Source organism: Apteryx mantelli, chromosome 1 (assembly GCF_036417845.1).
Source record: "Apteryx mantelli isolate bAptMan1 chromosome 1, bAptMan1.hap1, whole genome shotgun sequence".
Classification (NCBI taxonomy): domain Eukaryota; kingdom Metazoa; phylum Chordata; class Aves; order Apterygiformes; family Apterygidae; genus Apteryx; species Apteryx mantelli.
Genome location: NC_089978.1, coordinates 192,047,328 through 192,059,876, shown reverse-complemented (window position 1 = coordinate 192,059,876; position 12,549 = coordinate 192,047,328). Strand labels below are relative to the sequence as shown.

At 35.6% G+C, this 12,549-nt stretch overlaps 1 protein-coding gene across 4 annotated transcripts in view; it reads left to right on the top strand.

The window, feature by feature from the left end:
* The window catches only part of IMMP2L (inner mitochondrial membrane peptidase subunit 2), a 496,900-nt gene that overhangs the window by 25,334 nt on the left and 459,017 nt on the right, over positions 1-12,549 (top strand). For all 4 annotated transcript variants that reach the window (XM_067314814.1, XM_067314803.1, XM_067314809.1 and 1 more), the window contains one exon: positions 6,107-6,210. In XM_067314814.1, the coding sequence (XP_067170915.1) occupies positions 6,107-6,210 (104 nt within the window). The remainder of the gene's footprint in view (positions 1-6,106; positions 6,211-12,549) is intronic.

Here is a 12,549-nt window from a genome sequence, read left to right as displayed (position 1 = left end):
AATATAGAGATAGGTAGTGATAAAGATATGTTTTTGATAATTTGCTATTCATTTAGAAATCAAGGTTTCTCTTTTGAGCACTACTTTTTGTCTTTTGGGACTCACAAAGCAGCTTTATTCATATTTAATAGATCTATTACAGCAATTTTAAGGCAAAACCAGTTCTTGCCGTGCTTGCTCTTACTAATGAACAAATACGGCAGCACTGAACTTGAGAGATCATCATTTGTCAAGTATAAGAATTTATTCTTATATTTATTCTAAGTGGTTCTACACGTGATGGATGCTGGACAACACTAAGCAATTAACACCAGACAATCTACAAGTATAACAAAGCTAAAAAGTATAGTAAAGAACTAAAAATAGAACACACGTATCAGAGCTCTATGGTTAAGCCACAGATGCACAGTACAGTGACTATTCTCACCTCTTCCTTGTCCTTATGGGCCACCCCTCTGGTATAGTTTTCCCTGGACTGTTCTCACCACACTTGAGCTGTGCCAAGATGATTCAGGTTCTCCTTTGCAGTTGGCATCAGGGGCATCCCTGCTGTGGGTTGTAGGGTCCACAGGCCAGCTGACAGTGAGTCTGAGTCTGCACAGAGGTATGGGACTTACTTGCTTTTATTCTTCCCAGGCTTAGTTCATTATCCAATCGAACATTGCCAGACCACAGTTGCACAATAGAACAGATGGCCTCAGTCGATAACAGTACGGATACCAACAAGATGGTCAAAAGAACGCTCAACAGTATGGTCAATGGATAACAGTACACGTCAACAGATAACCCAGTGCAAAATTCCACAGTACATACATGCTCACAGTGTGAGTCTGCGGTGTCACATCCCCTTTGCTGACTAGGTTTGCTCAGCAGTCATGGGGTCATTGGAGGGCTACAGCAACTCCACAGTGTGGTGACTGTGGTGACCCCATGGTACACCAGGGGTCCCTTAACTCTTGGGGAGCACCCCGAAGCAAACCCCTCTTCTATGGGCTGCACCGTCCTGAGTCCCATGCTTGCCTGTGTGGTGCCTATCAGGAGGCTAAGAGTGAGGAGGAGGGAATGGCAGGTGGCATTGTCCTTCTTGTGGCGGTCTGTGTTCTGGTGTTTGCCTTGTACCAAGAAACCTCAGCTGGTCTAGATGGCAGCTCTCAGCTCAAGAATGGGGCCAAAATAAAATAACACTCCAGTAGTTCTGCAATCTAAGAACGAAGGTTAGGTGTAGCATTTGTTGCCTTTGCCCATTATTTCGTAGATGTTTTTCTGAATATCACTGATGAGCACTCAACTTTAGGGGAGTCTCAGGAGATCTTACAGTTGCAGAGACAGGGATTTGCTCTAGAAGGGAAGAGGGGATTGGGAAGCCGATCATGGGAAAAATAAAACAGTTTCATTCTCTTTTCAGCAGTTTCGGGAAGGAGAAATTAAAAATATATAACACAGCATCTAGTTGAGTACAAAATCAGCCAGATTGATCCAACTGAAGCTCCATCTCCCCTATTCCTGCCTCTAATGGGATCTAGAGCCACACAGCATTCAAGATGCAGATGCGTCTTGAATTTCTACAGTACTGCAAAGGTGCTTTATTTCCCACCCTCCCCCCCCACTAGTAAGCATGACCTGACCATTTAATTTCCGATTTTTTTTTAACATGCCGGATTGTCTTTTATTGTTTGTTCTTCTGTCTCTTTGACCATAATGTTCCATTTCTCATCCATTCTTGTTGAAATAGCTTCAACTCTGCAGCTGAAAAGAAGCTATCTATGTTTCCTCACCCTCCAAGCCTATTGAGCCTCACTGGTCAAGACCCCAGTTTTATGTCTCCTTTGAAGTCAAAGCCTCAAGTGTTAGGCAGTGCTCCAGTATTGTTGTGGAGTGTTGTCTCAGTACTGTCTTGAAGGGCATATAGTTAACTATGGTTTATCTATGGCAGGTTTGAAAAACACTATAATCATTTGCTCAGATTTAGGCAACACAACAAAGATGAATAAGCACACTTCACAGTAACTAGGGCATACTATATATTCAATGGGTGTCTCAAATCTAAGGTCTTCCCTTGATTTGTCTGTTGACAAATATTTCTTCTGTTAACTGAAGTATTAGTAGCTTGGAAGCTGACATTTCTAATTTTACTGACATCTCAGAGTGTGTAAAATTCTCGTTCTGGTCTTATTCTGGACAGTATCATTGAAATAGAAGTTTGTTTTAAACTAAAATGTTTCTATATGCCTGGTTATTTTTCAGATTACAAAATAAAAAAAAAAAAAGATCCTGATGCTCGTGATAGGATACTAATTTCCTTGCCAAGATTTATTAGACATGTAACTAAATCTGCTTTGGCAGGGACATAGTTATAAGGAATACATCCCTCTTTTGCTGTATAGCTTGAAGGAACACCAGTCATTGCTTTAGAATTCCATCTCTTTACCATGTTCTCTGAAGAACCATCTATGTGAAATGCATCTGCAAGCTGTTGGTATGAGGGAAAGTGAAGTTCAGTCAGCATGTAATCATATGTCCATCAATTACATGCTTCCAATGTATATCTTATTGTCTCAGTTTCAAGATACAATGGTATTATTCCCAAGAATTTGATTTGTGATATATTTCTTAAACTTCTAGCTGGCTTTCTACACCCGTTTTTGTGGCTCCCACTGAGTCTGCTCATATGCAGACTTCATATGCAAGTTCTGTCACAAACTGCTCAATACCAAGCATTATAGCAAGTAGTTTGATCCATGATCTCTGACAAAGCACACTTGTTTCAGCAGCAAATAATATTGAAAGTTTTGTTATATCATGCATAATAGCAGTTGTAATTATTCTGTGGCAGTTTCTCCTAACTTTCTTATTAGGATTACTGTACCTAATCCTGTGAGCTCATATGGATATTCTTTCTGTTCCTCAGGCTATAAGGAAATAAGTTGCAACACTCTGGTATTCACTAGCAGCATAACAACTATGAAATTAATCATTATTTATAGTTAAAGGGCATGCTTTTTCTCCCTTACTTACAGAACCTCATGTCCTGTGAGGCTTCATCATATGGCTGGGGATCTCAATTTGCATGCTTTTAGCATTAATTAGTTAATAATTGGAAAGAGTGAATGTTTTGTGACTTCTGCACTATAGTTACAAATTAAGACCTATGTGTCTCATTTGTGGCAGGCTATTATGCCAAGAACTTGGGCATGCAAGTTATAATCCTTCAAGCTAGAGAAAGGAAGAAGCCACTGTATTGTTTTGTTACTTATAAAAATAAGAGCCCTTTTGAGCCAATTTGCTGACTACTTTTTTTGGAAGTTGTATTTTTTGCTTTGCTAGGCTTGAGATCTTACCACTAATAAAATTGCCACAGAGAATAAGTTCTCTCTGAACAGAGTGCATTAAGTTCTTTCTATACTTTTTGGCTTTTTCTTGTGGAATCACAATTTTTATTATTAGAGAGAAATGCTTGCTGAAGGGTTTAGATGATTGTTTACAAAATACTGTAATTATTGATGTAAAATGAAAGTTGTCTCCTTCTGGTTTTGCTTCCTAATGCATACCTTCTACCAAAATAGTATTTTTGTCTCTGTATGATTACATTTTCAATAAATCAATATTGATTTGTGGGAAAGAAAAAAACAGGTTGTCCTACATTGCCATATTCCTTCAAACGTAATTCTAATGTGTGATGAACTTTCTGCGTCAAAACTACATGAGCAAATATATTGTTAGAAACAGCAAGTGATGTGGCATAACATTTAGAGTGCTTTGGGTTAGAATGATTATGTAATATCTAAATGTATTTAAACTGTAAAACATTTCCTCTGTTTAAATACATAAAACAGTAGGAATTAACTAGAGTAATGCAAATTGGCAATACTGTAACAAGAATATTGAAATTAGCTCTGACTGGAAAAGTCAATTTATTTGCATCTTCCTTGGTGTGTTCCTCTGTAAGATGATTTTGATATCATTTTAGTTGTACAACATGTTTATGAACACTTATGTAAATATTTTTTAAGTATCAGGTGTGAAATGCATTATCTTTTGGAGTGACGGGTTTAAAGTTTCCATTTATGCTGTCTCTGTCAGCCATTTAAGACAAATACTTTGAGTACTAAGTAGTTTGCTTTGTGGGAGTACACCCTATGTATAACTCTCACTTTTTTAGATTAACTTCTTTGCCTGTGGTTAGTAACATTGCTCGCTTCTGGTCCATCTGTGTTTGCATTTGGTATCATGAATACAATTTTGAGTTGTTTGTGAACTTGTATTGGAAGATGCTATAAAGGTGGAATAGCCTGTTGGAAAATCCTGACTAAAAAAAAAAAAATCCAGTAGCTGCTAATTAGCTTCTAATTTTAACTTATCTGGCTCTTACAATGCATAGAATCCAGTAAATAAAGTATTAATGAGTGCTAGTGTACTTACAGCTTAGACTTCAACCGTATTTCTGTGAATGTCATGTGTTTTGATCTACAGACTTACTTAACTAGAAATTTGCCCTGGAGTCCACAGCTCACAATGTAACTAAGCTTACTGTTTACTATGTAACTAAGGATATTGTGTCGTCAGCATCTTTATTTTGTTGATCTATGACATTGATTATTGTTCATATGGATTACACCTACTCAAGGCCCTGTCACATTATTTTTTGCTGTATGTTAAAAAGCTAGTTTTTCACAAGTCCTCTTGAAATAAATCGTTTTCAACCTTTTTGGCTAGCAAAGAAAACAGGAATGAGCAAACAGTATTTGTAATGAAGAGAATTCAGCACTGCTAAATAGCTTTTGGAGTTAACAGTAGATACTAGGTAGCCATCCTGGTTTGGGAGCATAGTTTTTCTGAGTAAAAGTAAACCAAGATTTAACACTGTGTAACTGAGTTGAGAACAGTTAACTTTAGTCCTATATTCCTATTTGTTTTGTTCATCAAAGGTATAATCAGTCTGGGGAAGGGAATCTCAGAAGTTAGTGTCTGGTGGCACATGTGGAGGGCCAAGCTATACTATAAGGTGGACACTGAAAATCTTGTTTATAAAAATCCAATTTTATCAAATATTGCGAGTGTCATGTCAACAAATGAGGGGCTGCATAATCTGAATGCTCTGTCAGATGCAGTGGGGCATGGGATTAGAATCTGCTTTATTAAATATGTCCCCTAATTTTGGAGTATAAATTTGAGGTCATCTGTTGACCAATTTGGAGATACCAAACTTGTATTTGAAGAGACCAAAAAAGCTTATTGAAAAGTGTTCTATAGACAGACATTAGTGTGGGTTGCTCTTAGCTGCTTTTATGTCTCAGTAAAAGGAGTGTTTGTATTGAAATAATCCCTAGGAAAATCAGTGAAGCCAGTACTGTGATTGGTCTGCTTCTTTCTACTGCTGTTTCTGGTGGGTTAACTCAGACTGGAGATGATACTGTGGTTTGTCGTGTCACACAAAATAACTACATTTTGGCCTTTATACAGTCCTAAATACCTCCTAATATCCTGCACTAGTTACTTATTTAATGGTTTTTGACTGTTGAGGTTAGTCAACATTCTCGTTTCACTAAATAGTTCTGTGAGAATTCATGCTTCTTTGTATCCTGTTATGGAAGGTCCAACTAACAGTGTCAGTATGAGTGTGTAGGTTTTTTTGTTTTTTTTTCTTTGCAAAATGTGCAGAGACTAGTATTATTACAAGTATGTATGGCATTTTTCATGCATTATGCTTCTATAAGCAGTAAGATGCCTTCAAAAAGTTTGTATTTTGTGGGAATTAGTGTTGTTCATTCTCTTTTGTTTTTAATCTTAAATGATATGCAGTAGAGATAAACACTTCTTTTCGTCAGGGTTGTCATAAGCGTGTATGCTATGTAATTTAATTTGCATGCAGTAGCGCATTGAAAGATATGAACTGTAGTTTGTAATAAATCAATGGCATATAACATAGTATTTAATAAAGAAGTGTGCTTTTCCAGAATACATCAGATTTTTGGTCCTTTATAGTAAGTGGGTATGGCTGATTTTAACGGCTCTGGGATTTGAGCCACTGATGGAATGAGAGTTAGATGGAGGATTCATAGAGGAAATAGAGACCTAAGGCTGTTTTTTTCCCTTTCCCTTTTTTCAGCCTTCTTTGAATCCTGGGGGAAGGCAAGCATCTGATGTAGTGCTTTTAAACCACTGGAGTATTCGAAATTATGATGTACAACGTGGGGACATTGTGTCATTGGTGTAAGTAATCTTGCATACATTTCAATACAAATTTATATAAATCTTGGACCATAAATATTTAATATTTAATTGGTAGCATACTGGACATACTTGATGTGTGAAAGAACATCATAAAATTTTTCATACTGCATTATTATTGTTCCTATAATTGGTTTGCAAAACTCAGGAGATATTCAAAGAATGCGTTACCATGTTTTTACTTAAAAGGGGTACAGTGTAAGATATTATGTGATACAATATAGATGTGTACAGAAACTGCCAAGAAAAAAGGGCTGTGAGGTAAAGAGAAAAAATTAAAGAAAATCTTATATGGCTTAACAGAGTATGCTTCTTAAGTGGTTGGGGTATGCGCTCATATTTGTGAGGAAAAAGTAAGATTTTTTTTCTGGAGAAATCTGACTCAGGTTTAAATCAATTTTAAAATAAGATCACAAGAATTCAACTCTCCATAAAGGACAAATGTAGCAGAAAAAAAGTTTTACAATTATAATGGGGAGGTCTATGTATTAAGCCAAAAGGTGGCAGTGTTTCTCTGCTGAAAATAGGACTAACAGCAGACAGAAACTCCATTTCAGCTTAAATGTAATATAGAAATGGAAGGTCAAAGTGTGCATAACTGACACAATGATATAATACATTCTCATAGTACATGCTTGGATAGTTTAAGCTTAAGGTTTTTAGTTTTGTAAGTGAAATGCACAATATGTAGACTATAACAGAACTGTCTTTGAAAGCTGTATCATCTGGTATGAGCCATCTAAATGATCTAGGTACAGATATAATTTTATTCATATTTGCAACACCTAATGTTGCAGAAGGACTTCAGTTTCAGGTCACTTAGTAACTGCTTGTAAAATTTGATTCTGTCTGTGTGTGCATCCTTCTGCCCAAGTCATGCTCTGGTGATTGTTTAAAACAGTAAATGTACCTGGTTAGTAATTAATAGACTGAAAGGAATGTGCATGTCGTCTCATCAGAAAATAGAATAAATGGTTTCATTCTTATACTTCCTGAAGTTTGTGGTACCATCTGCTTTGATTGCATTGACTTTGTAATGTAGGTGCTCTGTGTCGAAGCATCATTTAGATACTGTGTTTTTTCTCTTTTTTTGTATGTTCTGAAAAGCTTGCCTATCATTGGTGGAAATTATTTACACCCACATGGAGGAGGTTGCATTGTACTCATGCATTGTACTGAGGTTTTTCTTAATTTCTTGAGAAATACACTGAAGTACACTCAGACTAGAGAATTCAAAAATCACTGTAAGAACAATGTAGGGGAAGTTAAACAGTGTAAAAATAAACTATTGAATAGTTTTGATGTGAAAATATTGAAGGATATTTTATATATCTGTAACAACTTTTAGAGTACTTCATCTTATGGGTTTGTTAGAAGTGGCTTTGGCCTATTAGTTGAATTCAGTTTCCTGTCCTCCTTTCAAACATTGAAGTAGTTTGCATTCAATTCTGTAATTTAAAAATCTTATTGTAATGTAAAGATTTGCACTGTATTTTAAAGACTTGTAGAACATAGTATCTGATTGTAACTGTGTACACTTGAGTTGTTTGAGACTTAACCTTTGGTACATGAAGCCTTTATTGTGTAAAAAAGTTAATTTTTTTTATCTTTTTCATTTCAATTGTTTACCTATGATTTCTATGAGTCAATAGTGAACATCTAGGCCATGTACATGCATGAATTTTACTCAGTGATCGTTGTATTAAAGGTGTGTCACTTAAATAGCAGGACTACTTGCTAGAGACCGTGCCTGCCTGACAGTCAGAGGATCTGGCTGATTTAGGCAAGGCATGAAAAGGGACGGCCAGCCCCGCAATCCTCAACTGTTGCTTCTCCTGTTCCTGTCAGAAATTCAGATGAGAAGGTGATGGTGTGATTGAGATATGCAGAGAGATATGTAAACCTTGATTCATACCCTGCTTGGTTGCTGAACCTGTGGATTTTAACATTTATGCACTGTCTCCTTTTTGCTAAGTCACAGTAGAAAATCACGATGAGGTTAGGGGAAGGTGATCTTTTGCAGAGCAAGAGCAGAGGCTGAATATTCCTGGTGACCAGCTTGACCAGGGCCATCCAAGTTCTTTGCCTCTTTCATACCATCAGAAATATGGTGTCATTCTGTATGGGTGCTGTTTTTATCACAGCTCTTAAAAGGGGTTATTGAGATCCCAGCTGGCAAAGACCAGCGTAAGTGGATGGCCAGGAGCCAAACTTTGGAGCAAAGAAATGAGGTAGTCTCAGTAGAGCCTGGAGAGAGAGGATCAGTCAGCCTGTGATGAGGCTTGGGATATTGGTTGCAGATCCAAACATTTTTCCTCTACTGTCCAGTCTAGTTCTAAATGAACTCATGGATTTTTGTTGGTTTTTGACTCTGGATTACAAATGAGCACCCTGTCCCCAGGCACCAGCAGAGTTTATGCTTGGTTAAGGTATTAAACCTGCATCTTTATGGAAACCTGTCATGTGTCTCTGTCATCCCTGACTGTGCATCTGAGCTGATTTGGGGCAGGTATAACTAGATCACAGTCACAGCTGTGAAATTAGCCACTGCATGCATACATGTGACAGTCACAGCTGTGAAATTAGCCACTGCATGCATACATGTGATGGTCTATAGTTGGTTTTAGATTTAGATTTACTGAGAATAGCATTAGTCCTTAAAAGTGTAAAGACAGAGTCAGATAAAACGAATAGGAAGAAGTTGGTAGCAAAGAATGATGTTTACTTGCGGTTTAATATTTTACAAATAGTTTACTAACTATTAGTTAATTTTATCCCCGTTCTTTAAAAGTTTTTTTAAGATAAACTTTTCCTTTTGGCTTGAACTTGTGCTTATTGATACTGGAGTTAAGGGAGCTCAATATTACATGTTGTATCTTTTGAAGTCACAATTTAAAGTTGATTCAGAACTGAAGAAGATGAATGTCATCATCCTTTAGTTTTATCACTTGTTTGAGTTCTTATTAGGACATACTATATTACTGGGGCTTAATTTAAATTAACAATGAAAACAGGAATATTTTTCCAATAAATTAAATTAATTTTAATTATTATGGGTTCCATTATACTACCTTTAATCTCTTAAACAGATGCAAACAGAATAAAGTGTTGTTTTCTCTGTTTTTAAAATGCATTTGTTTATCTTCAAGGCTTAATTTGAGAATGTTGTGATGCAGTAGATGACTTCATCTTTAAAAGATAAATACATATTTGTGCAAGAACAGACCTTGATTTTTCAGTAAGCTTTGTGGTGAAATAGGCATTTTGTTTTTTTAAGAACTCTGCTGGAGTAGGTCCCAAAATTTCTGTAGAATTTCATCAGATATTGCTGAATGAGTTGATAGGATGAGTAGGCCTTTTGCAGTTAGTTTTACTCTAGAAAGTTTGAATGGCAACAGCTCTGTAATTGTAGCAGTGTGCATCAAAGTGTGGGCTCTACAGCCCTTGCAGGTCCTTGAGAATATATGCTGCAACTGCATTTTCTGATGCCAATGATGATAGTACCTTTCTGTTGAAGACTAGTGAACATTTTTACCAATTTATGTATATGTGGTTTGGTTTATACTGTGTACATATGTAGGCATTGCTTTAAAAAAAAATGTTGTCAAAGAATGATTTATAGCTCCAACATTCATTTACTTGTCTTTACTGAAAACCTTTTATATCCTGAATATAAAATCTTGTCCACTTTTTATTCCAAAACTACCGGCTTAAAGTAGAAGAAACTGTTGTTGCAACATGTAGGAGCTTGAAAAATGCAGTGTGTACATGTAGAATGAACTCTTTACGGACAAGATAAAGTTTAAATAAGCTTTCAAAATGGAGACAACAGTATTAATTCAGACATTTTACATGGGTTTTTAGATGAATACAAATCTTAGACATTGTCATGTTCTTTACTTGGTTAATAGATTTTTAACGAAGGACTAGGTTTAATGGCTACAGTATAAATGGGACTGTTGGATTTTAAATGATGACATTTCAAGACTATTTCTGTAAATATTCACAGGTACTGATTTTAGCTTTTGGAGCTTTATGACTTTAGAGCTGCAGTAAAATGCAAGTGTCCCTCCATTTTACAAAACTGTATGTCAACTTCTAACTTAAAATGTGTGCTTGTGTGTTAAATAGAAATAGGTATGCTAAGTAATCTAGAAAAAGATTGAGAACCAATGCTCTTTGTTCTTTAATAGTCCGTTCTGACTCATAAAATGCCTCTGAAGTTTTGAACTATAAAAGGCTAAACTAAAATTAGTTTAAAACATATTGTTTAATATGTTAAAAAGCATAAAACTTAGAAACATATTACTTAAAAGCATTTAAAAAATATTAAGAATTAAAAACATACTTTTAAGGACAGCTGTAACAGTAAGGAGTTAAATGTCTTATTCGCATAAAAAGGTAAGTATGTGAAAACAAAACCAGTTTTCTATATAAAAATTTCTTGATGTTTAAAAAATACTTACTTCCTATCTCTTATTCTGATGAAGAATATTAAATAGTTCCTGTAAACTGTTTCCTCTGACTGTAAGGACATTATTTTCAGACCTTTCTGCAAACTCCCTTACTTCTGGTAACTGCTTAGTATTTTATGTGAAGTTGTGTGTCTGAGTTCTGAAAAATCTAGTACAACCAACTATCTCACACACCTCTCACATACATGTGGAATGCTCTGCTGTTGCGTCCCTCACTGACACCTGTTCAGAAATGGAAACTGGAAAAGATAGTTGTCAAGGATGATTTTCTGTGATAGTTTCAACTTTTTGTCCTATTCACGCAAATCTGAACAGTTCAAATTTTGAAGAAATGTGAACATTTGATGGAAACAAAAGAGTTCTCAAATGGTGCAAAATGAATACATACTCTTCATAAAACTAATACTATTCATAATTAGCATTTCATTAATGAGACTAGATGAATAAAGTAAAAATCAGTAAGAAGGTACTTATTGAAGGAACTGCCTTGAACTTGAATCAGTAACTGTAGTTATGAAAAGACTTGCTGCTGAATTCTGATAGATTTAACATGAATGGATATTTAATGATTCTTGCATTATTTTTCAGAAAGGTTCTTTCTGACTAGAATTTACTGAATTACCTTTAAGAATACCTCTGCTTGACCTTCCTTAGTCTTCCAATTTCTATTCTATTTTTGTTTGTACTTAGGTCCCTGTACCAAGTCATCTATCTTCTGGCAGGCAGGACACTGCAAAAGAGGTTGTGCTGACATAGAAGCTAAATAATCACTTTACTTTCTGGGCCTCAGTGACCTCAGAGAATCTTTCCTATTCTGTTTCTTTGGCTGGGAAAAAAAAAAAACCTGTCTATTCCTGATAAAAATCAAATATCTAGTTCTACTTTATTATCTGTGTTGCAATCTTTTCTTAGATTAGATATTACATTATATAGTAATGTTTGAATACTGTTGGTGAAAGAAAGGCTTGTTGTAGACTTGTTTATTTATAAAGTGAGTAAGTTCCATTTTTTAAAGAACATTTTCAGATGATGTGCATGATCCCAGGCTTTATTAAGAAGTGTTCAAGATGAGTTTAAATAGACAATTATTATAGTGGAAATTGAAAAGTTATGGAAGAAAAAAAGCTGTTGTAGTTACATTTAAAGTTACAGAATTTAAAGCCTATGGATGAGTAGGAAGCTTACAAGATTTGGTTGTAAGAATCATTGCTGTAGTGTGGCTAGATTCCTTGGACCAAAAAGGAAAGTATAGGGATGTTATGACTTACAGATTCCTTCGTGGTCAAATTTCAACTTTGGTAATTAAAAAGAACTATCTTTTCTCTTCTTCAAAGTTAATGATGTGGAAGTCAATTAATTGGCCTGGGCTATTTGTGAAAGAGCTGTTAGTAGACAAGGAAAGGTCCTTATGTGCATTGGTATAAATGTTGCCAGTGAGAACTTCATATTCTTGATGATTTTGTTTTTGTCAGCCTAATGCTAGTACCTTGCTATTGAATTAAGAAGCAAATTGTTGCTTGTTGAAGTTTTATTACTGTATCTTTTGGAATACTATACTGCAAGCTTACTAAAAACACTACATTGATGTACTGACTTAAGCTGATCTGACTACCTAAAGCAAACATTCAGCTTGTTCATGGGGAAACCAGAAAGTGGCAAATCAGTAATTAAAAAAGTAGTCACTCTACCACAGCACTGTTTGTCAGACAAAGGGATTAAATCTACATCAGATATTTCATATAATATTAGCAGATCTACAACTTCGTAAGAAGATCAGGAATTTCTTCTCTAGAAGTAACCATTGAGATTGAACAATAGGAGAACATTGCCTGAATCAGTTTTTTTA